The 21894-nt window shown below is 56.9% G+C and overlaps 4 protein-coding genes across 4 annotated transcripts; 2 read left to right on the forward strand and 2 right to left on the reverse strand.

The window, feature by feature from the left end:
• Positions 1 to 1674: 1674 nt before the first annotated feature.
• On the forward strand, positions 1675 to 8912 carry LOC34617857. The gene is made up of 14 exons (XM_026336712.1): positions 1675 to 1886; positions 2025 to 2126; positions 2289 to 2457; positions 3705 to 4233; positions 4453 to 4531; positions 4775 to 4973; positions 5298 to 5397; positions 5535 to 5755; positions 5988 to 6610; positions 6747 to 6946; positions 7216 to 7430; positions 7538 to 8254; positions 8330 to 8607; positions 8822 to 8912. The coding sequence occupies exons 1-14, from the start codon at positions 1675 to 1677 to the stop codon at positions 8910 to 8912; spliced, it is 3735 nt and encodes a 1244-aa protein (XP_026192497.1).
• A 462-nt stretch (positions 8913 to 9374) lies between these two features.
• Positions 9375 to 13476, reverse strand: LOC34617858. The gene is made up of 8 exons (XM_026336713.1): positions 13381 to 13476; positions 13029 to 13263; positions 12526 to 12789; positions 12025 to 12189; positions 10582 to 11934; positions 10228 to 10506; positions 9902 to 10039; positions 9375 to 9649 (listed from the first exon to the last, which is right to left on the reverse strand). The coding sequence occupies exons 1-8, from the start codon at positions 13474 to 13476 to the stop codon at positions 9375 to 9377; spliced, it is 2805 nt and encodes a 934-aa protein (XP_026192498.1).
• A 3345-nt stretch (positions 13477 to 16821) lies between these two features.
• On the forward strand, positions 16822 to 17645 carry LOC34617860 (autophagy-related protein 8). Its single transcript, XM_026336724.1, has 3 exons — positions 16822 to 16852; positions 17044 to 17152; positions 17411 to 17645. Exons 1-3 carry the CDS (start codon positions 16822 to 16824, stop codon positions 17643 to 17645), a joined length of 375 nt encoding a protein of 124 aa, XP_026192509.1.
• A 1900-nt stretch (positions 17646 to 19545) lies between these two features.
• Positions 19546 to 20336, reverse strand: LOC34617861. Its single transcript, XM_026336714.1, has 2 exons — positions 19666 to 20336; positions 19546 to 19558 (listed from the first exon to the last, which is right to left on the reverse strand). The coding sequence occupies exons 1-2, from the start codon at positions 20334 to 20336 to the stop codon at positions 19546 to 19548; spliced, it is 684 nt and encodes a 227-aa protein (XP_026192499.1).
• Between the last annotated feature and the right edge of the window lie 1558 nt (positions 20337 to 21894).

The following is a 21894-nucleotide window of genomic DNA, read 5'->3' on the forward strand; positions in this document are numbered from 1 at the left end:
GTTGAAAAAAGTCTTATGGCCACCTGCTTAGAGCACTGTTCGCGAGACTTCCCCTTAGGTAGTTCATTCACCTGCACACACGTACAATCCAAGCTGGGTGTACACGTCCCACCCCACATCCTCAGGATCCCATTATCGAAGGGCACTCGGAGGAGTTTACGCTCCTGGACCTGGATAGCCCGTAACGGCCAGACGCACGGCACTTAGCAAAGGCGAGAGCTTCTGCTTTCTTCGGAGCTACCTTTCACACTTGCACTGCCGGTGAGCCCTTGCTGTAGAGCGAGGTAGCGTAGGGGCCCAGTTGTCTGGGGGTCCCATCTCCCCTGAGCGGGGGCCCCCAGACAACTGGGCCCCTATGGTACCTCGCTTTTATCCGGGGCTTCCGATTGTTCTAAACTGTAATTTATACTCTGGTTGAACTATTAAAAGCTCAAAGAAGCCGTGTTTACCCACGAGCTTCCTCCTGGCGAGGGACCCACTCGGTATTCCTCCGTCCAACGCCCCCGGGGCTGTTTGAAAAGGGGGCTGCCGATGCCGCCTTCTAAGAAGCTTAGAAAACGTGTGTGCGTCTGTTGTTGCTGTCTGCAAGCCGCTGCGGGCTGGGGGAAGGGGGGACCGTGCGGGCTTTCAGGAGGAGCTGGCGGCTCACAGTAAGCGCGTGCATGTTTGGAGGGCCTTGTAGCGCCAGGCTCGCTGTAAATGAACATGGCTTTGGGATACCACTTGAGAAAGGGTTTCCTCAGACGGATTCCTTCAGGAGGCCCTGCTCAGGGAGGCGACACCAGGTCCTTTCCGTCGATGAGCGCTGGTGCGCTTGTTACAAGGACTACCAGTGCACAGCAGCATATCTCGCATCTCCCGAAGCCCGTCTCTTGGCGAACTCCCGCCTTTTCGCGACATTCAGCTCACCTGCAGCAGCCGCGTGTCCGCAGATTTTCTTTTTTAAGGCCCCAACGAGTGCGCCGGGCGCTACCTCCCGCGCTCTCCGCTGTTGGCACCCTAAGCCCCTCCGGACTGTGCGCTGCCCTTAGGGAGGCCGCAGCAAAAGACCTCGACTCTGGTGCATTTTGGAGGGAGGCGGATAGACGCCTGCTCTTCTTGGCTAACACCTTCTCTCCCGCCGCCATAGCTGCTGCTGCTGCTGCCCTAGCAACAGCCAAACGTCACAATACGCAGGTTTTGCGACGACTCGAACTTCGAGCCATTGAAGTCAAAAATGTGAGCCTCAGGCTCTCTCTCTCTCTCTCTTTGACAGCCTTGGAGCCAAACCTTAAAGTCTTTTGATTCCAAGCCTTGAAACGTTTTGATTCCACCCTTTAAAATATTTTGATCCAAACCTTTAAAATCTTCAAGCAGTTCTCAGGCTTGTGTTATTTGCAGCATCCTGATCGGCTCCCGAAGAGCTATCCGCTGGCTGTTGCTATGCTGCTGTTTTGCCGCAGGAATTCAGCGGCCTCCAGGCGGCGTTGCTCTTGAACGCGTTTTCCAGACTTGCGTATACTCCTCACGAGCTGCTCCCACACTTTGCAGAGATGCTGATACGCGTACGTGTTTTTGTGAGGGATTCCGGGCGGTTGGTCTGTGCAGCTGTACGAGAAGCGGCAGGGGGACAGAGACAGGTGCAGGAGTTGCTGCACTGCGGCGCTTCTCGCACGCTCTGTTGGCGTAATAACGATGTCCATTGGGGGGGAAAGGCGGGGGAGAACGCGAGTAAGGGATCCTGTCGCTGCAGTACGAGCTGCTGTGCTTGGGGGGGTGGGGCTCCCTTGTGTGGAGGGCATATTTTGTTGGCATCGATCCGTTGTTGCGCTTCTCCCTGTGCAGAAAGACAAAGAACTGGTGTATGAGGCTCGCGCCCTTGCGCTCCTTGCGAATGCGTTCGCACGGTACTGCTGTAGGGTTTGAGGGTCTAGCAATAGCATGAAAAATCGATCCCGCTGAAGGCCTTCTCTGTATGTAGTGCTGGGGATTCCGCATTTGGCAGGGTGCTGCAGTCACAGACGTTGGCCGTTTGTTTGCTGCAGCATGGCATTTCGTCATGAGGAGGCACTGGGTGTTGTTTGTCGCCGCGCCGAAAAGCAAATCAACGAGTGTTGCGCTCAAGACGTCTCCAACCTTTTTAATGCGTAAGTCCCCAAATGGTCCGGAAATCGCACACAGCGCACGGGTGGCTTCGTAGGAGAGCAGTTTAGGTAGGGGATCTGGGGAAGGTTCGATCTGCTGCCGAGCGTTGTGCGCTGCATATTGGGATCACGTGTTGCTGAGTTGCCTGCCCCTGCGCTGCACAGTCTTCACCGGCTGGCCTATCGCAATGGCGACTTGCTGCAAGCACTGGAACGCCGGGCTGCCCGTGTTGCTGCGGACATGAAGCCTCAGCACCTCGCCAACTGTCTCTCAGCTCTTGCAGCCTTCGGCGCTGCAGATTCGCAGACCGTCGAGGTCTTGGCCGCAGAAATAGTACGCCGACACAAGAGGGCAGACGCTTCCTTAGTTAGTCCTTAGGTCTTCGCATTCATAGCCAGTCCTTCTGTTTGCTCGGTGCTGCGCTTAGTTGGATTTCTCGACGTCTTCTAAGATCCTCTGCCGCAAAAGCTACACGAGTGGCGACTGCCGCAGTGTTTTTCTGCTGTCCCCTTCCGTGCCTTTTGCACCTGATGATTCCCGGTCTTTCTGCTGTGCTTCTCTGGACGCGTTATTTCTCTTTGCTTCTGCCTGTGCTCGCCCTTAGCCGTTTTGCTGCACTGTGCTTTTTTCTAGCAGTCCTCGCGTCTGCGACACTCTGCTGCTGACTTTGTACCCCTCCCGCTGTTGCACGTGCTCCATCTGCGAAGGGGCCCTACTCCTCTGCCCCCGTCAAATGTCTTTCCTTTGCCACGTTGGTGGCGTATCGGCCTGTATTACGCAGCCGCACAAGATCGAGCACTTTTCGCCACAGGAGGTGGGGGCGTGTTACAGCGCCTTAGCAACGTTGCACTCCGAGGTACGATTCTGGGTACTTCCTGATGGGGCATTAAGGTCTTTCCGACGGCTCAAACGCCAAGGCGCTGCGGGATCTGTTTATAACTTCTCTTAGACCCTTAAAGAACCTGTCTTTTCCTCCGCTATTGCTGCCTTTGGATGCGAGCGGCGATACTGTGCTGGTTTGGGCATTCCTGCTGCAGCTGCGACTGCCCGTGGGGAGTCTCCTGACGTACTTTGTCAAGCATCACAAGCGATTTTCCGAGTCTCAGGCAGTTGCCGTGCTGCACGCCGCAGCGAGCCTTCGCAAGAGCGTCCCCATCCGTGAGATACTCCCCCTGCCCTTTGTTTGTGTTTCTGTGCTGACGCGAAGCCTTCTGGGCCTGCTTGCCGCTGTAGCTGAGTGATTCCCTGTTGATGCGCATGTGCTGCCGCCGAGTGCGTGCTGTGTTCTGCGGAATCCTGCAGCTACGGATACGGTAGAGCCTATAGTGGTGCGCTTGGCTGGCGCTGCGGAAGCTCTGGAAACATCCAGTCAGGTCTTGCTGTTGCATGCTTCAGCAAAGGTGAGGAATGGCCCCACGCTCTGCGAACTCTACTTTTTGCACGTGTGCTCTGCCGCCCGTGGCATCTGGTCTTCCATCTCGCTGCACCCCTTTGACGTATGGCCTTTTGCCAAGATCGTTATCGCGTCGCTCATTCGAAGAAGTAAGAGGTCGCTGCGTGTCCTTCTGGCTTGCGTACAGCTTGGATTGACTTCCCCCGCGTTGCTTGATTCTCTGGGATCAGCTATTGCGCGGGGGCCGCTATTTCAACAGGGGGAAACAGCAGCAGCAGCAGCAGTAGCAGGCCAGGCAGCGCCGCAAAACGAAGCTAGGGATGACATCCTGCTCTCCACGGAGCTCCCCGCACAGCCTGAGCTGCTCGAGCAGCATCAAGCGCCGATGGGCTATCAGCAGGGCGAGCAGAGACAGAAAACGCTGATAACGTTGCTGCATGCATTCGCTGCAGCAGAGCGGAGACATGTCCTATGCGACCAGGTGTATGATGCCCTTCTACGGGAATCTCAGAACCCGATGGGAGCGCTTCACGGCTGCGTGAGCGTCGGCAGTAGGAGCAGCAGTGCAGGCATCGCCGATATAAAGACCTCCGGTCTGCCTGCTGCTGTTACCTCACGGACTCCCGTCCTCCCGAACGCGCTGGCTGCCATTGTAGCGCATTCCATCGTGCGTTTGAAGGCCTTCGACAGGAAGGATATCATTTGCGCGATCGCTGGTGACTTCCTGCACGCCGTGTTGCTGCCTTGCTGCGCCTGCGTGTGCTGCTGACGGAAGGACTAATGAGAATTTTAAATCCATCGCACTGACCTAACAGGCTGGCTACTAGCGTTAGGGGCCCGGTGGTGCTTCGAAGCAGCCTGCAGCGAAGCCGCACTGGCGTCTGTGAGTGGCAGCAGCAGGCAAGCCTGCAGACGGTGTTGCGTGCTGCGTGCAGAATCCGTGTCCCTATCTGACGCGGGGAGCTTCACGCCTCAGCAGCTGGCCAATATCCTGTTCGCTCTGGAGAGGATAGAGTATAACAGACTTTTGAGTGTGCTGCACGCGCCGGTGCTGCTACTGGTGCTGCTGATGGTGCTGCTGCTACTGGTGCTGCTGATGGTGCTGCTGCTGCTGATTGTGCTGGTGCTGCTGCTGCTGCTGTTGCTTCCCGGGGGTTCGGTTGTGGGGTTGCCGCTGCTGAAGAGGAGGCTTCGGGTGGTGCTGATGCCGCTGTGCTAGTCACGGCATGAATGTCCACGTGGGCATTTCCGATTTAGGGCGCTGGTGGTAGTCAGCATTCCTTTTGCTGCGCGCATACACCTGCGGGTGTGTATCTTTGGTCTTGCTGCAGCCTCAATGGACGCAGAGGCTCGCACTGCAGAGGAGGCAACAGGCACAGGCAATATCGAGCAGTCAGCGATGCTCAAGGAAGCTGCTGACCGCCTCTCCAGGCATGCCACCATTCGCATCAAACAAGTGCGCCTTCGTAGCTACCTCAGGGGAGGGGGCTCGTGCGCTCTTGCTCATCGCGCTGCTCTAGATGCTCCAGCAGCAGTTGAATTGCCAGATGCAGCAGCAATAGATGATCTGCAGCACGGAGAGAAGGGGTCTCCGAGTGCCATGGAATGGCGGCAAAAGGCGGGGTTGCGGCGGTGGGGGGCTGAAGGAAGGAAGGGATGAAGGTCTTTTGCTTACTTAGCAGTCTGTAAATGCCATCCATTTGAGGTGCGCACAAAGCAGCCGTAAAACCTCCAAATTAGTCAGCACAACCCTTCCGTCATGTGGTATTTTTGCACGCAGCTAAGTGCCCAGTTGCTGGGAAGCGCTGCTCTGTCAGTTGCACGGGTCGCTCCCCCGAAAGGGCACGGCTCTCAGTTTCTCCTCGCTGCAGCTCATGAAGGTACGTCTGCGCGCGCTGCTGCTGCCTTTGCTGGAATGCCCTCCTTCGAGGTTTGGCTGTTGCTGCGGCTGCAGGAGCGGCCAAGGCTGCTCACCAGGAGGCTGTATGGCGTTCGGTGCGTGCGTGCTTTGCTACAGTTCCACTGCTTTCTCTCCAGGGGACTTCAGGCCTCCACGCATCGACTGCGCTCTTGGCGGCACTGATAGAGGGCTCTTTCTCCTTTGGAAGACCTTCGCAGCAACAACCCCCTTGGGATTTCGAACTCCCCGCAGAGGTGCAGCACGCGATCGTCCTGCTGCTGCAGCAGTGCGCTTCCGCCGCGCTAAAAATGAATGCGCAACTCTTCATGCGCTTCACTGTGAGATTTCCATTCCGGCCTTTCATAACAGCTTCTCTGGCACTTAAGAAGAGCTTTGCAGGAGAGGCTTCGGGGACCTCCCCGCCTTCTGTCCGGCTGTGGAGTGGCAGCTTCTTTGGACTGCGTATAGAGCCTGGCGGTCCTATTGGCCTACTGCTATCTCCACCCCTCCTCGTATTGCAACGTCCCCTCACCCTCTCTCATGCGAAGTTCTGCGTGCTCTTTGCTGCAGACGGCAACTGCAGACCTGCGTGCTGCACTCAGCCCGTGCGAGGGTCCTCTTTGCGCCGGTAGCAGCAACAGCGCCACGAGTATTAGAACCCCAAGCAGACTGGCGGCGGCTGGTGTCGACTCGCGGGTTATCACTGCGCTTCTTGCCGCAAAAAAGGCGCAAGAACAGGTGCTCTTCTGGAGGCTGGACCGCTTGGACGTGCCATTGCTTTTGGCCTTCGCCAACGCCGTTGCAGCCCCACGCTCACAAGCTGCTGCTGCTATCACGTCAGAAGGACAAGAGCAGCAGCAGTTGCTAGAGGCTGCTTCTTTTGCACAGCGTTTGCAGCAGTTCTTGCCCCTCAAGCTGCTGCGGAAGGAGACGATGGATGCCGTGTGTAAACATTCTCTTCCTCGAGCGGCTTGTGCAGACCCTGCCCACTTGCTGCAGCACTGGCGAGTCAGTTCCGCTGCAGTGGCTGCTTCCGCTGCCCTCCAGCAGCACCCACAGCAGCACGACGTCACGGCTGCATCGTCGAGGATCGCTTCAGGGAGCGCTGCAGACTTCTTAATTCAAGAGTTACCGTGTTTTAATGCTGCCTCCGCGTTCCCAACACCGGCGTCCTACGCCCGCCACCTCGTAGCGTAAGACACGCGAGCGGTCTTGCCCAAGCGATTGCTCTTCCTGTTGTTACTGCATGTGCCGTTGGCAAGCTCCTCAGCGGTAGCACCGAACGCAAGAGAGGCTCACGCGCACGCGTTTGTGCTTTGAGGCGTGCAGGTTTGCTGAACTGGCTAGGCCTGCCCACATCGAGCTGTCCTCATGTCCTCAGCAGGATGAGCACCCCGACGGCAGCAGCACACGGCTAGACACCGGACCTGAGCGGGTGCTCTGTGCCCTCTTGAGTCCTCTAAGGGCCTGTCCAGGCGCCTTCCCTCCTCCTGTTTGTGCAGCTGCAGTGCGCGTTGCCATGGAATGCGGTACGCCGTCGATTGTACCTGCTAGTTCTGCCCCAGTGATGACACGTTGCAGTGGTCGCTGCTGCGCAAGCGACTGCCTGTACTTTGGGTGGTCAGGCCAGGGCCTCATCGACGCCTGTCATAAGGCCCTTTTGCAGGCGGAGGAGCAGCACGCGTTCAGTTCCTGGCATATTTATGTCTGCGGCTGGCCAGGAGGGGCAGCAGGAACGCGCGTTTCTCTTCCCTCATCCCGTGCTGCTGCTGCCACTGGCGTTGCTGTTTTGTCTCAGGAGTAGGCGACCCGTTGCTGCTCGAGAGAGTTATGCAGCGCCTCATCGCTGATGAAGATGCTCCCGATCCAGACACCAGCGGCAGGTCGTCGCTTCCTGCCGCAGCATTTGTTGATTTGCTTCGTGGCGCTGCGGCTGCTTCTGTAATCACACGGCCTGCGCGCGAGGCCCTAATCGCCCTGGTGGATAGACAGAAGGAGCTTCTTCTGCAATCGGTCCGCATCATGTGCTGCCTTTAGTGCTGCCTTTGCTGATGCCTCTGTTGCCGTCCAAATAGCTTCTTTAGAATGCTCACTCACTGTTGCTGTGGTGCTTGCCTTAGGCCAACATAGCTGCTGCAGCAGCAACTTCCCTGCAGCGGCTGAAGCTGCTGGACCTGCCACTGCTTCAGCGCATGGTGCAGCAGCAGGTCCTTGTGTTGCAGCAGCAACTGCAGCAGCAACTGCAGCAGCCTTCAGCAGGGGCAGCAGACCTTCGCGGCGTCTCTGAATGTTTCAGGTGCCTCTCGGAACAAACAGAAGCGCATCGATTTTTCCGCAGAGCGACAGCAGGCGGTCATGTATTAGCTAACGGCGGATCGTCCGGTGGTAGTGTCTCGGAGGGCGACAAAGAGGCCGTGGAGTTTCCCCTGTGGTGGGCTCTTGACTGGACAGCTCGGTTATTGATTCTTTTGCACCAGGCTCATTCACAAGGGCTGCTGCAGCTTGTCGCGAATCCATCTTTGCAGTCGCCACGCGATGAGGAGCAGCAACAACGCCACCACCAGATTCGCGTCGTCATACCTGCTCAGACACTTGGGCAGTTGTTACGCAGCACGTCGATGCTGCTGCCCTGTCGTCAACGCGGAACCGAGGCCTTGTTGGCTGCGTTGCTGCTGCTGCAGCACACCAGCAGCAGCGCGAATACGCATGTGAAGCATCAGGGCCTGATATGCGATGCCCTACGGGTAGCCGCCGATGTATTGACCAGCAGTGGAGGAGCTCTTCCCCCGAAGCCACCTAGCGCGTCAGACGGCGACACTCGTGCGCCAGCTGACACGGTATGCTCCATTGCTGCTGCTGCTGCAGAGCACATAAGAGACGCAGAAACAACAAATATACCCGCAGGCAGCAAAAACGCCAGTGCTGCTCTTCTCAAGGAGGTTGGGGTAGCGGGGACGCTGCTCCTGCGGCAGCAAGTGCTCCCCCACTTTTTCCAGCTGCAACAACGAGATTTGGTGTCTCTATCTGCCTGGCACATGGCGTTGCTGCTGCAACCGGCGGTAATAGCGGAAGCAGCAGGAAAGGCAGAGCAGATGCAAGGACTTGTGCGAACGCTGAAGGGCCTTGCCGATGCATCCAAGAAGCAGTCTCTACAGAAGGGCGACCGAGTGCTACTAGCCCTTGTCTTAAGGTAAGCTTTACGCCTTGATCCATCATAAGAACACGGCGTAAAGCACTATCCAAACACTTGGAAATTTTGGCTTGAGCGATTAGCCATGCGGCAACTCACTATGCGGCCGTTACTCCTATGACTAGTGCCCTCCAGTTTTCCCTCTGCGCCTACGTGTGCTTTCCGCTGAGGCTGTCGCTGCTCTCTGTCTGTGTGCGCGCGCCCTGTGTTGCAGTTGCTTGCGTTTGGACGTTCCGGACGCCTGGCAAGCGATTCCACCTGCGACTCAGCAGTCTCTCAACTTGCTCGTAAGGGGCCCTGGCTGAGAAAGGCCTGCGACGGGAAGGCTTTATCCCCTCCCCAGCTCATAACTCGGTCCTTTTCAGGGTGCCTCTTCCCTAGGGTTTAGGACGAAGCGGAAAGCACTGCCTTTTTTTATGTACGAAGCGAAGGAACGAAACAGGGAGAATCTATATACATAGATATATATCTACAGATATACATTGATATTCTATGTAGATACATTTATATAGATGTATATTGATATAGATACGTATATTATGTAGCCGACGTGGAAACTCTGGGTGTCAGGGAAGCAGAGCTGCCCGGGTGCCTGAACAGTGCGGCGAAGGCGCAGAGTATTCAGTAGTTAGATGAAGGAACGAGGGGCTGTGGTGTTCGGCCTGTTAGTGACAGATAGACAGAAGCTGGGAAAAAAAGGCCAGAATAGCACCCGACACGAAAAGACCTGGATACACTAACCCTCTGTGCCTTTCGTAGTGATGCGTCTAAGAACGTCTTTCTCTTTCTCTCTGAAAGTTTAAAACAAGTGGAACTAAAAAAAGGAAGCCAATTGCATCGGGCCGGAGAGACGGTGCCGGCCCTCGAAAGCCAGCGGCCTTCTCCCCTACCCCCCGACCTGTCCATGCCTTTCCCACAGTACACCCCTGATCTGCTGCCCCTTGACCCCCCTCCCCCGCTGCTTCCCCAACAATGGCGTTTGTGACGCCAAATCGGCCAGTGACAGATCGGAGAATCTGCTTCGGGTGCGTGGCGTGCGCATCTGCGCTTGATATTCACACAAAAAGAGGCAAAGCTTCCGCACTGGGGAGGCTCGCTGCACTGCGATTCAAAAAGTTGCTTGCAACTGTAGTGCTGCTGCTCTGAGCTAGTCACCCGCTTCGCTGCTCCTCGAGCTAAGACATTGTGGCGTGCTGAGGGTAAACAACTCCACTTCTGGAGGGAGCACTAGCTGCTGTTGAGCCGCCATGACTGCGGAAGCCGCACTTCCAGCAGCGGTGGCCCCTGCTGTTACCTCTGTAGCATTGCGCTGTTTCTCCCCGCCCTGCTTGCCACTCCATAGCCACCACTGGTCCTGCAGAAGCGTTTGCCGGTGCACATGCAAAAGTTTCGTCTGCTCGAGGTCGTGGTCGAGGCCCTGCTGCTGCGCATGCTCCGCCTGCTGCTCGGGCAGCAGCGCTGCGACGAAACCGCTTCTCAGCTGCGCTAGAGCCCGTGCATCTTCCGTGTCTTCCGGGTGCCTCTGCTGCTGCAGATGCAGACGCTCCAACAGCTCGAGAACCAAGGACTGCAGCAACTGCTTCTCTTCATGTTGCTGCTCAAGTTCCGAAGTAACCTCACTTTCCGTGAGCAAAGAAGAGCAACCCGGAGAGGGAGTCGCCCTAGACACGGGATGCAGCAGCTCCTCATCCGCCGATTCTGTTCGCCACACCTCACGCGCCCCCTTCGAATAATGTGGAGTTGTTAGCGACTTGCTGCTGTGCTTAGAGACACTGGAGTCTTGTTTCCCCTGTGGCAGGTCTCTCCCAATAGCACCGGTCAAAGGCGGTTTGGAGGCCGGTGCTGTATCTGCTGTGCCTTCTGCTGTGTCAGCCTCGCCATCTACAGCGGCTGCTGACGCTTCGCCAGCCGCTGCGCACGTGTCTGCAGCCGCAGGTGTCCTCGTTGCAGGCAGGGAGTTCAAGACAGCAGCACCTATATGGGCGACGTCCTCTCGTCCATCCGTGGCACTAGAATCTGTGCGTATGGAAGCGTCAGGAAGGGGGGCTTCGTCACTTGCCGCTACGCCTGCTGGAGCCGTCGTAGGTGCCAAGGCTGCATTGGTGGGAGCTGCCGCTTCATCGACAGTCCCCGTAACCTGCCTCCCTGCTGGTGCTGTGGTGTTTCTGCAGGAAGTATTACTTACAGCGAGGGCGCTTGCAGAAGCAGCCGCTGCAAAAACGGCATCTTGGGCAGCTGCCTCCATGGCAGCAGTTGAGGGTGCCTCAGGAGTCGCTCTGACGGGGGGCGCTGCCGCCGTGGCGCCAGGAGCCGAACTCGGAGTAGGAGGATGCGGAGCAGAAGCGGCGTAGTTTTCTTCAGGAACAAGTGCGTGTTGAACGTCTACCAACGCCTGCACCAGCTCCCTGTCAGCAGTGATGGGAAGAAGCCCCCATTCTTGCTGTTGCTGTTGTTCCTTGTGGCGGCGAATGCCTTGTCGGACCGCCTCGATAGCGCCTCCTAGTAGCTCTATCCTCTGGGGTTCCCCCCGTGCCTCTGGATCCTGCTGCGTATGGTGCTGCAGCAAGTGCTGCTGCTGGTGCTCCAATAAAAACAAGAGCGCGTCCAGACAGCTGGGCTGTTGTTGTCTGGGTTCGTGAGGGTGTGGCAGCTCGTGGTAGTGTAAGGCGGTGGAGGCGTCTCGCTGGAGCGGCTGCTCTGTTCGGGGAGAAGAGGAGCACCAGCTGCTTTCCCGCGTGGCGGCAGTCTTGCTACGGACGGGATCTGGAAGTCGTCTGAAAGCCTTCGAGGAAATCGGCGGGGTCGGGCCTGCTGAGGCAGTGCATCGGGTGCTGCTCCAGCAGCATTCTGGTGCGGCTATGTACTGCGTCGAAGCGAGGGCTTCTTCCGACGCTCGGGGAGATGGCGCTGCTGCTGCTGCTGCTGTGGGAGCGAACAGCGACTGATTATGAAGAGACGAGGCGTCAGAAGGAACACTCGAGCTGCTAGAGGCCCTACACCGCGCTGCTGCCCTCGAAATGCTGCCAGACGAGCGCCCTGCCTCTGCTGCTCCTGCTGCTGGTGCTTTCCCCGAGACTGCGCCTTGTGGGCTGAGGTGTCTGGCGTCTAAAGAGGGTTCTCCAGCTGCTTCCCCGAGGGCACCCCCGAAAGCGGCAGTGCCTCCAGCAGCAGCTGTAGCTGCCACCAGGGCAGCTGCCCACGTCTGCTGTTCCTTTAGGCTGCGGAAGGCGAAAAGAAACTTCGGGCTTCCCGCCGCTTGAAACGCACGCGTCAAAGCGTCCGCGAGAACGGCAGACGCCTCTCTTGACACTGCTGCTGCTGCTTCTCCTCCTCCTGGTGCGGCTGCCTCCTGCCTGCTGCTCCACTGCAGACGCCTCGTGAGGTTTCTGGGGATTTCCCCCAGCCAGCCATCTGCACGCAGTGCAGCCTCGTCCTCCAAAGCCGCCGTCGCTGCGGCTTGCGACTCGGCATGCCAGTCTCCCTCAAGGTCCAACAAGACACCCGAGAGTGCAGCAGGCCTCCGGAGCTCGAGGGGCCTTGCCCCCGCTTTTGAAACAGCTCCAGAATCTTCGAGCGGCTCGCCTGTCGCGCACGAAAGAGAAGGAGAGACGCGACCGGAGACACATGCGCGCCGCGGCGCGCGTGGACCGCCAGCTCTCCACAGAGCGGGGAGGTTCTTGAGGGTTGACGATTCTTCTCGTGCGAGAGAGGCGGCAGTCAGCGTCTGCGGCGGCACTTCTGCAAGATCGTGACAGCAGCAACAGCAAGAGGAGCTGTTTAGGTCCCCCGTGCCTACGCCCGCGGAACGCGGCTTGGACAGCCGATGCAGCAGTGGTTCTTGCTCCTCGGCGTTGAGCAGCAATGCCATATTGGTGCAGAGACAGCCACCCTCTCTCCGCTTAGGAACGCCGCTGCAACAGCTGGGGCAACACAACGGGGTAGTAGCGGCGTCCGCAATCACTGCAACAAAGAAGGCCGCTTGTCTCCCCAGACAGTCCAGTGGGAAGGGGGGATGCAACACAAGACTGCGACTGCTTAACCGCAAGGAACCCCGCGGCGGACGTGCTGGTGCTGCGCTTCCTGACGGAGATGATCGCCACCACATAGATCTCGCAGAGCCCTCCGCTGCATAGTACAGGAGCAGGGGAGGCGCCAGCCGCACTGCACGCACTGTCCACGTGTCTGCAGCTCAACGCAGCAGCAACAACCACACAAACGAACTGCATTAGACAGAAGCGGGAAAAGAGGCCACACAACTGACGAAGCCGGCAAAAGCAGCAGTAGTAGGAGCAGCAGTAGTAGGAGCAGCAGTAGTAGGAGCAGCAGTAGTAGGAGCAGCAGTAGAAGGAGCAGTAGCAGTAGGATTAGCAGTAGTAGTAGGAGCAGTAGCCATATGCGCTCATGCTCTTAGAGGCGCCTACATGGCCACGCATTTCCTCTCTTGAGAATAAGTCCTTCCAAAGGGGAGGCCGCTGTCTTCCGCCGTAGCTGTTGCTCTTCTTGCAGTCCGATCCGCTGCTGCTGGAAGGTTCTCAAAGCCCGCTGCCTCCCCCCCACATGCTGTTGAGGTCTACAGCACATGCCCTTAACGACAGCATCCAATGAGGCAACGCCAGCTCTAAACGCCTGCTGAGGGCGTTCTTGTCCTTTTGACAGCTGCCACGAATCTCGCAGTTCAGGGTGTTGGCACTCATGCTGCCCTTGGCGCTGCTGTTGCTGCAGCTGCTTCTGATGCGGCAGCAGTCCCTCGGGGAGCGGCTGGTGCTGCAGCTGCTGCTGCCTCTGCTGCTGCTGCCTCTGCTGCTGCTGCCTCTGCTGCTGTTGCCTCTGCTGCTGTTGCCTCTGCCTCTGCTGTAGCAGGCTTCTCATGGCAACGAAACATGGAAGCTTTTGAGGGACAGCGGCAGGAATGAAGGCAGCCCGTATTGTTGTTGTTGCTATTGCAGCTGCTGTTGCCAAATTAACGGTAGCTCCATGTCATTCCCCAAGTCGATGAGGCCGCATTCGCGTTCTGAGCGCTGGGAATGCAGGACGCACGCTCGGCGGTATAATGCCTTATTACCCCGTTTCGGTGTACACCCAGTGCAGCCACCACGAAGCAGACACACAAGCAGCCGATGCAGAGACCTTTGGAGGCCCTCTTGCGCGTTTGACGGGGAAGACACCCCCGTGCTCGGTGGAGCTCGCTGCCGATGCAGCTGTGGCGGTTGCTGGGGTGAGGTTCTGTCCAGTCCCTGTATTGAGGGCAAGCGTGGAGTACCTAGTGCTCCAGAAAAAGCATATGGGGTGCAATGGAGAGCTCTCAGGAGGCCCCCTAAAAGCGTCTCAGGGGCCCTGGTAAGGCAGCGCAGCAACAGCCACACGGCGGCAGCAGCTGCTGCTGCTACAGCTGCTGCTGCATCTTGGGAAGCCACGTGGCCTACTGCTGGTGCTTCCACATAAAACGAGAACACAATAAGTTAAGAGTAGTCGGGGAGGAGATGAAGGACGAGCAAATCCAGGGCGTTGCTGCGGAAGGCTGCAGCCTTGGCTCGTGTGGTGCAAAGGACGAAGAGGCCCCTGCGCGAGCGGCAGCATCCCTTGCCGCGCTGCTGCCGTCCGGTTCTGCTGCATGCGCGAGGCTGATCCTGTGAGTTGGATATACCCCTACCTTGTAATCAGTGAGTTGGCCTCACCTTATGCCTCTAAGGGCTCGCGCTAAGGAAACGGACGGCAGCAGCGGCAGGGAGTGCAGCAGCAACAGCGGCTGCCGCAGGAGCCGCGTACGAGGAAGCGCCCTCAGGGACCTCTCACAGGTAAGCCTAGGAATAGTGAGGTCATGTCTTCTAGAACTCTGTGTTTCCCTTGCTTGAAGAGCCTGAGAATAGTCAGCCCGTCCTCAGAAGCGGCTGCCGGTGCTCATGGGAAAAACTCCGCAGTTGCGCCTCCTGTTGCTAGTGTTACACGGCAAGGGCCTCCCCTCTCCCCCCCTGACCCCCCAGCGCGCAGCCAGTTCAGCAGTGCCCTTAGTTTAGACGCACTCGGAGAGCGTTTGTGAGCAGAGCAGGGGTGAGAACATCGCCGCTGCGGTCTAGGTGTTGGTGCAGCGCTGCGTTTGCTTGTGCAGCCAAGCCAGAAACCCCATCACTACCACGATGTTCGCGTTGAAATTCCCCGACGAGGACCCCTCCGTCGGAAACCTGGAGCATCAGTTGGTGCGACGACTGCAACAGCGGCTGCGCGTATTCGTGGCGATGGTGGCGCTCCTGCGGATAGCCCCTGTCTTCCTAGGGCCGGCTCTGGAAGATCCGGGCAGCAGCTAAGCACTTGACGGATTCTCCGGTTGCCACCGAGTGAGGGAGTTTCATGAAAGCGCCATTTTAGCGCGTTCGTGAGAAGCAGCGACAACGGATCCACAAATTTCTGTGTTGGTGCTGCTGGTTCGGAACACTTGCCACAGGCCCCAGCGCGAAATCGCCTTGTTACATGATGAGAGATTTAGCGAGCAGCATCGGCAGCAGTAGTGGGGCGTTCTGTACATTAGCGGTGCCACGAATCGCCTTGCTCTGTGATGAAAATTCAAGCAGCAGTAGCAGCGGGGTGGCGGCAAAAACGGGCAGCAGCAGCAGCAGAAGCTGCGGTAAAACAGAGAGGCTTGCACGAGTGCTATCTCTGGCGGCTGCTGCACATGTCTAGAGGAGGCAGCACGATGCGATGCTTAAAGCTCGTTTGAAACGCAAAGTGACACCCGAGCGAGGCGGAGGGCCTGTGTGCGCCGAAAGGGTGGTTACACGTCTGTGCAGCAAACGTTTGCTGCTGTTGGGCTGCTCGCAGCAGCAGCGTTGGACTTTGCTGCATCATAGAGTCACATCTAGCTGAAAAGCTCCTAAGGTACTCCTCTCGAAACAGGGGGTCAATGTACCGGGTGTTCAGTGTAATGGATTCTGGGGTGCTGCAACTCCAGGTAAACCACAACGAATATAATTTTCTGCGCTGTGCACGGACTTGACACGCATTTTGCGCGTACAATGGTGTTGACACCCCGAGCCCTCTCATGGACTCTGCGCCACAGCGCATGAGCTGTAGAGGCACGAGGCACCGAGCTTTGGGGTAGAGTGTAGTGGAAGGCGTAGAGGGATATTCAATCTAGGAGTATGATGCCAGTGCCTTCTTTTTCACGACTGACAAGCCTGCTATGCGTATACTGGCATCATGAGCCTCACGTTGCCCCTGGCGTTTCTGCAGAAGTCACAATGTTATGCAGCGACCGTGTGTCAGCGTTGGCGGTACATGAGACACACACGCAGGGATGCCTCTCCCCGTGCCTTCTGCCCTTTCCTTGGCTTCTCCCTTAAAACCTCCTAACCCTTTGCAACGGATACTTCACTGTCTTTGGCTCTTACCTGCTGCTACCGTGGGGCCGCTCGGGATTCTGTTGCATCGCAGCAGCAGAGCAGCAGCACTCACTGCAGCAACAGCAGCAATGCAAACTATAGCAAAGGCAACAGAATACCGCCTGAATTATTCGAAGCCATAATAAATGAACTCTACATCTTAGGGCCAGACACACTGCGGCTGCGACCTCTGGTGATGCTGCAGCTACAGTGTTTCTGGCTCGTCGAGCAGGCTGCTGTTCAAGGCGCTTGTTGTTGCCGCGACTGCCGCTGTTGCAGCACACGAATAGAAAGTTGCAATTGAAAAACATCGTCTTAATTCACTTTGGCTTGTGTTGTCTAAGCCATATCACCCTCTGTTCGACTACAAGACCGGCGGCAACCCCTGGTGCTGCCCTTGCCGCTGCTGCTGCTACTGCGCCTTTTGCAGAAGCAGATCCGGCTACACAAAGATTGACTTCTGCATCGTGGAGTCGTTTCCACGTGCGGTGTACGTACGGCTCAAGAGCCGCGTAAGTCCTTCCACTAGAGCCGCTGCTGCCCCCTGCTGGTGCAGCAGCCCCGCGGCAATAGCGGCTGCTGTGGCGGAGGACGACAGCAGCTGTTGTAGCGGCGGCATTCCGGCATCGCCTGTAGCCGCAGATTCAAGCAGTGCTGCCGAGCCTTGTCAGTTGCGTTATACAGTCATATACCCGCTCAGGTGGCCTGCACCGTTTTGAGAGGGTCCCTTGGCTCAGTAGCAAACGGGAAAGGAGCAACGGAAGGATCAGAAACGCTCGTGCCGCTAGTGTTTGGAGTAGCACAAACAGTGGGAACCGCTGTTACAGAAAAAGGCACAAAGATGCCGTCCATCAGGGACGAGATTTCCTTCGGTACGCCTCATCTGTCGGTGCAGCCTTCAGGGTTCACGGTTGCGACTTGTTTTACCGCAGCATCTACGCACATGTCGGAGTACAGATTATTTGCGTGACTGGAGGATTGATGGGGCGAGGGTGTTTTCAAAGTTGTCTGTCTCATAAGGCACGGCAGGCTCGTCTTTTTGTTGCTGTGCGTTGCGATCCAGAGAAGCGGACAGCGGAGGCGCGCCGCATTCGCGCAAAGTACCCTAACCGCATTCCTGTCATTTGCGAAAAAGCTCCCCGCTCAGATCTCCCCGTTATAGAAAAGAAAAAGTGTGCATCATGCTTCCCCCCATCCGGTTGCTGCCCCGCCCCTCTCCTGCTTTTTTTGGCTCATGCTGCGGCTGCTTCTTTCGTGACGTTCAACTTTTGTGTTTTTTGCCCATACATGTCATCCGCCAGTGACCGTACATTATCGCCGTGGTGTTGTCACTGTTGCGAGCGCTGTTTGGAGTGCATCTCTTGGGGCGTTTGTCCTCGCCCAACCCATACAGAGGCTTTTATCGTGGCTGCCGTGGGTGTGCGCCTCAGGTTTCTAGTGCCGATGAATATGTTGGTGGGAGAGTTTAAATACATTATCCACAAGCACATCAATCAGTGCGCGTCCTCGCAGGGGGCCCCCCTGACTCACGAGAAGACGATATACCTCTTTGTAGAAAATACGGCGCCTAAGGCGGGGGCCCTCATCCAAGAAGTGTATGAACAGCACGTGGCCGACGACGGTTTCCTCTACGTGGAGTATTCAGCAGAAAATACCTTGGGTTGAAGTCGGAGACTTAACGCAGGAGCTGCGAGGGGACCGTGGAACGTTGCGGGAAGCCACAGGTTGGCGGGCTTCTGCAGAGCGCGGCGGGGAGAGGGCTGTGGTGGTAGGAGTGGCTTTTGGATATAAGCGACAGATGGATCCCCCGCGCACTGCAAATGCTGAAAGAGCAGTGAACGAAGGACGGGTTGGAAGAGCAAGGTGTGATGAGAGGCGGGCAAAGCGACAGAGCTAAAGGGAGACAGAACGGCCGGCACAGGGCTGCTCGACAACATAGATCAGCAGCCGAGCACGCCTGTTCTAAAGCAGTGCTAGGGGGATCAGCGCAGGAAGAAGGCCAGATGTGCGGCTTTCCTTTGGAGGGGCGAGGGGGGGAGGGGACGGGGGTTTGGGAGGGCGCAAAAATGATGCCAGAAAGTAGGCAGCGGAGGTTGGGGCCCCATGGCCTCCGCATGTCAGAAGGGATAGCGCGGTTCTTTCCATGACAGACACGCTGCATATTCATATCCATATGCATGCATGCACCCCTTTGTGGCGCTCCCTATCGAAGGAGATGCACCCTGTAGATGGGCCCTTCAGTGTACGATGGCGTGCTTACACACATGCACATGCATGCCCTGCACTGTAATGATGGTCCTGGGCAGGAAGGGTGCCGCCGCTGAGGGGGAATGTAGCAGCGAGGGAGAGAACAAAAGAGGCCTTAGAAGGGTCCCCCCCCTTCATCTGAGCAGCACTGCCGGTTGCTGCAAAGCCGGTGTGTATGGAGAGCTTTGGTGGGCTTAGGGAGGAAGCGCGTTAGCCTACGGCTGATTATGTTTGATGATCGTCTTGAGGACAGCAGCGTCATCAGCAGCAACAGCATGTATGCGTACATCTACAGCAGGAGGAGAGAGAGAGCAAGGTCGGCAAGGAGAATCTGCTTCTGTTGCAAGAGTGGGAGGCACATGTACCTAGTTGGTAACAGAGCGGCAGGGGGAGAATAGGGGCCCCATACACCTCTTTATGTTCCTGGGGCCCCTTGTGGGCTCCTGCCCCTCCTCCTCCGCCTCCCCCCTTTCCCCCCTCCCACCGCGACGCCTAAGACCCTTCATTTTCTATGACTGTGGATGTTCATGTGCTGACGCACCAGCTTCTTCTGTTGCTGCTGCAGTTTTGGCTGTGTCTGCTGAAGCAGCAGCTGCCTCTGCAGCTAGGGTGTGCGTTCGTTTCTGTGAGCGCTGCAACCGTGTTCGCTTATTGCTTACATAGGGGAGCATGAGCGCTTTCTGTTCCCCCTGTCTATGAAACTGGGTGTACCCACTTAGGGGCCTCGGCGGTCCCATAAGCCTTTTAAGGTGTAGTCGCTGCTACTCGGTCAATCTTCTCTATGGATCTTCTTTGCGTGTGTCGTGGCTCACTACACGCGTTAGAAGAGGGGCGTCGACAGAGGGCTCGAGTATGAAGGGCTGGTGGCTCAGACAGCTGCTGGGTGGAAGCACCCCGAGTGAAGAGATAATCTCCAAACCAAAACATTCATGTCTGCAGGCAACCTTCTGCAAAAATGAATGCTTTCCATTGCACGCCATGTCTCTGAGCGTGCAGCCCCCGGTAATTCTCTTGATCAAAAGCCTACCAAATACCATATTCTAGCTCGGTAGCAGAAGTGGGGGGCGCAGGTTCCAGAAGCAGACCGCTGCCCTGGGGCATCATAGTTCGGGTGTTGCACCTTGTCTCTTTAAAGCGGTATCAAGAGAAGGTGAGGGGTCCTCGACAACGGAAGAGCTGGCAGCCACGCGTTAGCCGCTGCTGGTGCCTCGACTGCTGCCCCGGGTACGCTGCATCTACCTGCCACTCGCGGCGCCTTGCGCAAGTGTTGTATCATCTCTTGTCGCCCCCGCCAGAGGGAGGTCCCCTCCCCGTCCGATTAGCCAGGGGTGCTAAAGGGCCTTTCTCTCGTGCATGTGGAACCTCCCGTTGTCCCTTCTTTTCTAATTCCACACGAGTTCTTCCACCAGCTGCTGCTACGCGTGTTTTGGCTACTGACGCTGCGGCAGCTCCTGCTGATCCTGAAGGAGTTCCGTTCCTCCTTGGAAAGGCGCCTCTTCGTGCTGCCTTTTCTGCCCTTGCTTGGTCGGCTTCGGCCAGCACTTTCCGGAGCTCAGGCGTTAAGGGCTTGATGCCAGCGCACCCGGGGGCCCATCTGTCTTGGTTGCCCGGAATAGGCATGGGCGGTTGATCCCAGAGGACTCTTGAGGAGACTTGCGATCCAAAGCCTTCCTCGCCCTCTGCCAGGGAAGCGATTGTTTGGAGTTTCCCCGCGGAGCTCTCAGTTCCGATTGTTTGGGACTGCTCATCTGCTGGGTTGCCCAATAACTTCTCAGGGGCCCCTGTGAGGTCACCTGGCTCCCCCAGGTCTATGGTTAAGTAGCAAAGACGTAAGATATCGAGCAGGCTGCGTGTGGCGTCTTCTGCAGCAAAAACGAAGCAGCGTCGGTCTTCTGCTCGCTTGTGGATTAGTGCAGCACCAGCAGAAACAACCTCTTCTAGTACTGCTGCTGCTGCCGACTCGGCTGCAGACAGCTCCTCCTCCCCGCCTTCATGTTTACGCCCTTTAGGGGACGCACCCAGTGGGCCCCCTCGGGGGCCCCTGGCTTTTGTTGAGGCTGGTGCAGCAGCAGCAGGGACAGGCGCCTTATAAGTCCCTGGGGGTAACATGAGGACATAGGGCTGAAAAGTAATGTGAGAGCTTGACGCGAATTAGAGTATCTATGCTGGCGTCTGTCGTTGCGCTTTCTGTTCAAGGTCACTGATGTAAGCGGTATGTTTACTTTCGCTGCTGGACCCGCTTCTCTATTGCCTACACAGTGGGCACACTGCGATGAAGAGACCACAAGAAATTAGGGAGATACTTCTTAGCCGGGTACTCCCGCTCACGAGAATTGCTGCAGATGAGTGGCTTGTGAAGGCCAAATTTATTTCTTCAGGGAATGGCGGGGGGAGCCAGTGGGTCACTTCACATCTGCCGGTCTACCGACGACGCGTGTTCTTGCATCCACGCTCGGGAAAGCCTGTTATCTGACTAAGAAGGGGACAGTGCAATGACTCGAATACTACTAGAAAAAGATATGGAACGTAAAAGTTATGATTCAAAGACTAAATTCCTCTTCGAAGCAGAACGACACGCAGAAGAACCCCTTGCTGTAGCACTCTCCTCAGCTTCGGCATGTTGCCCATCTTCCTCTAAAGCGGAGCTAGCACTTCTTCGGTCAAATCAAGGTCAGAAAACGCCCCATAAGTTTAAAAATGCCCCAGAAAAGTTTCACGAGACCACCGGAAAATACAGCCTGAGACAGCATGCACAGCCCATGTCTCCGTTAGAGTCCTTCGATTCACACGGCCCTTATATAAAGCCTCAATTCTCTATGCACAGTCCATGGCATCTTGATCGTGACGTATTTAAGACGAATGTGAAGCAGATGGGATGCACCTTCGGCAGGCTTCTAGTGAGGTCACTCAATTCCAGAATAGACACGGGCGTGTAGCTGGCTGCGAGAACCTTCTGTCTCACTGGCATCCCCCTAGGAGCACACTAGCCTCTGCGTCTACAAAGCTTTCAGTCACGTTTGCCACTACAAGTATATCCATGTGTTTGTGAACCCAGCGGACCCTGCTTGCTTGGAAGGCCGGAAATACAAGTTTATCCGGAGTACTAAACAAAAAGGGAAACATTTAAGAGGCTAGCTGCGGAGATGGCTTCAGAGTCACACTCAAACTTGCTTGCACTGCGCACTTATGATGCGCGTTGTCGAGAAAGCCACTCGTGAGACAAAAGACGGCCCCTCTTCACGATTTGCCGTGTACTTGTTGAGAAGCCAGCCAGAACCCCTCTTTTCAAGGGTCCCACGGAATATACGTACCACTCTTTTGCCTATTATTTTAGGAAACCTTAAACGAAGAGCGATGCATTTACGGTGGCGAGGATCAAGAGGAGAAAGCCACTGAGGCCCAGGTTAGCCCTGTGGGCAAGGGCGCTTTGCCGAGTTCGTGCCCTCAAAACGAGCAAGTTAGTGCTGCATAGAGAAGCCAAAAGTTGCAACACACAGCAGCCACCTAAAGGGTAGAAGAAGTTTGGGCATTGCATCGGCGGCTAGCAATGGCTCTTCACCGGACGCGCAACCGAATTAGGGTTGAGAAAGGTTTTTTCGGCCCTAATAGAGCGGGCGGTTGCAATTTTACTCAGCGCCCTTTCTCAAGGTGGGGAGAACTGTGTTCC

Source organism: Cyclospora cayetanensis, unplaced genomic scaffold (genome assembly GCF_002999335.1).
Source record: "Cyclospora cayetanensis isolate NF1_C8 unplaced genomic scaffold, CcayRef3 CcayRef3_contig_143, whole genome shotgun sequence".
NCBI lineage: Eukaryota > Apicomplexa > Conoidasida > Eucoccidiorida > Eimeriidae > Cyclospora > Cyclospora cayetanensis.

Excerpts from the sequence above, each read along its gene's own strand:
- LOC34617857 (XM_026336712.1), top strand. The coding sequence starts at position 1,675 with ATGTCCATTGGGGGGGAAAGGCGGGGGAGAACGCGAGTAAGGGATCCT. Across the intron at positions 2,127-2,288 it reads GTCTCCAACCTTTTTAATGC|TCTTCACCGGCTGGCCTATC; the intron begins GTAAGTCCCCAA and ends TGCGCTGCACAG. Across the intron at positions 5,756-5,987 it reads AACTCTTCATGCGCTTCACT|ACGGCAACTGCAGACCTGCG; the intron begins GTGAGATTTCCA and ends TCTTTGCTGCAG.
- LOC34617858 (XM_026336713.1), bottom strand. The coding sequence starts at position 13,476 with ATGAGAAGCCTGCTACAGCAGAGGCAGAGGCAACAGCAGCAGAGGCAA. Across the intron at positions 12,790-13,028 it reads GAGAGGAAATGCGTGGCCAT|ACACGTGGACAGTGCGTGCA; the intron begins GTAGGCGCCTCT and ends GTTGAGCTGCAG. Across the intron at positions 12,190-12,525 it reads CCCGTTGTGTTGCCCCAGCT|GCGAGCCGCTCGAAGATTCT; the intron begins GTTGCAGCGGCG and ends CGTGCGCGACAG.
- LOC34617860 (XM_026336724.1), top strand. The coding sequence starts at position 16,822 with ATGCCGTCCATCAGGGACGAGATTTCCTTCG. Across the intron at positions 16,853-17,043 it reads CAGGGACGAGATTTCCTTCG|AGAAGCGGACAGCGGAGGCG; the intron begins GTACGCCTCATC and ends GTTGCGATCCAG. Across the intron at positions 17,153-17,410 it reads CCCGTTATAGAAAAGAAAAA|GTTTCTAGTGCCGATGAATA; the intron begins GTGTGCATCATG and ends TGTGCGCCTCAG.
- LOC34617861 (XM_026336714.1), bottom strand. The coding sequence starts at position 20,336 with ATGTTACCCCCAGGGACTTATAAGGCGCCTGTCCCTGCTGCTGCTGCA.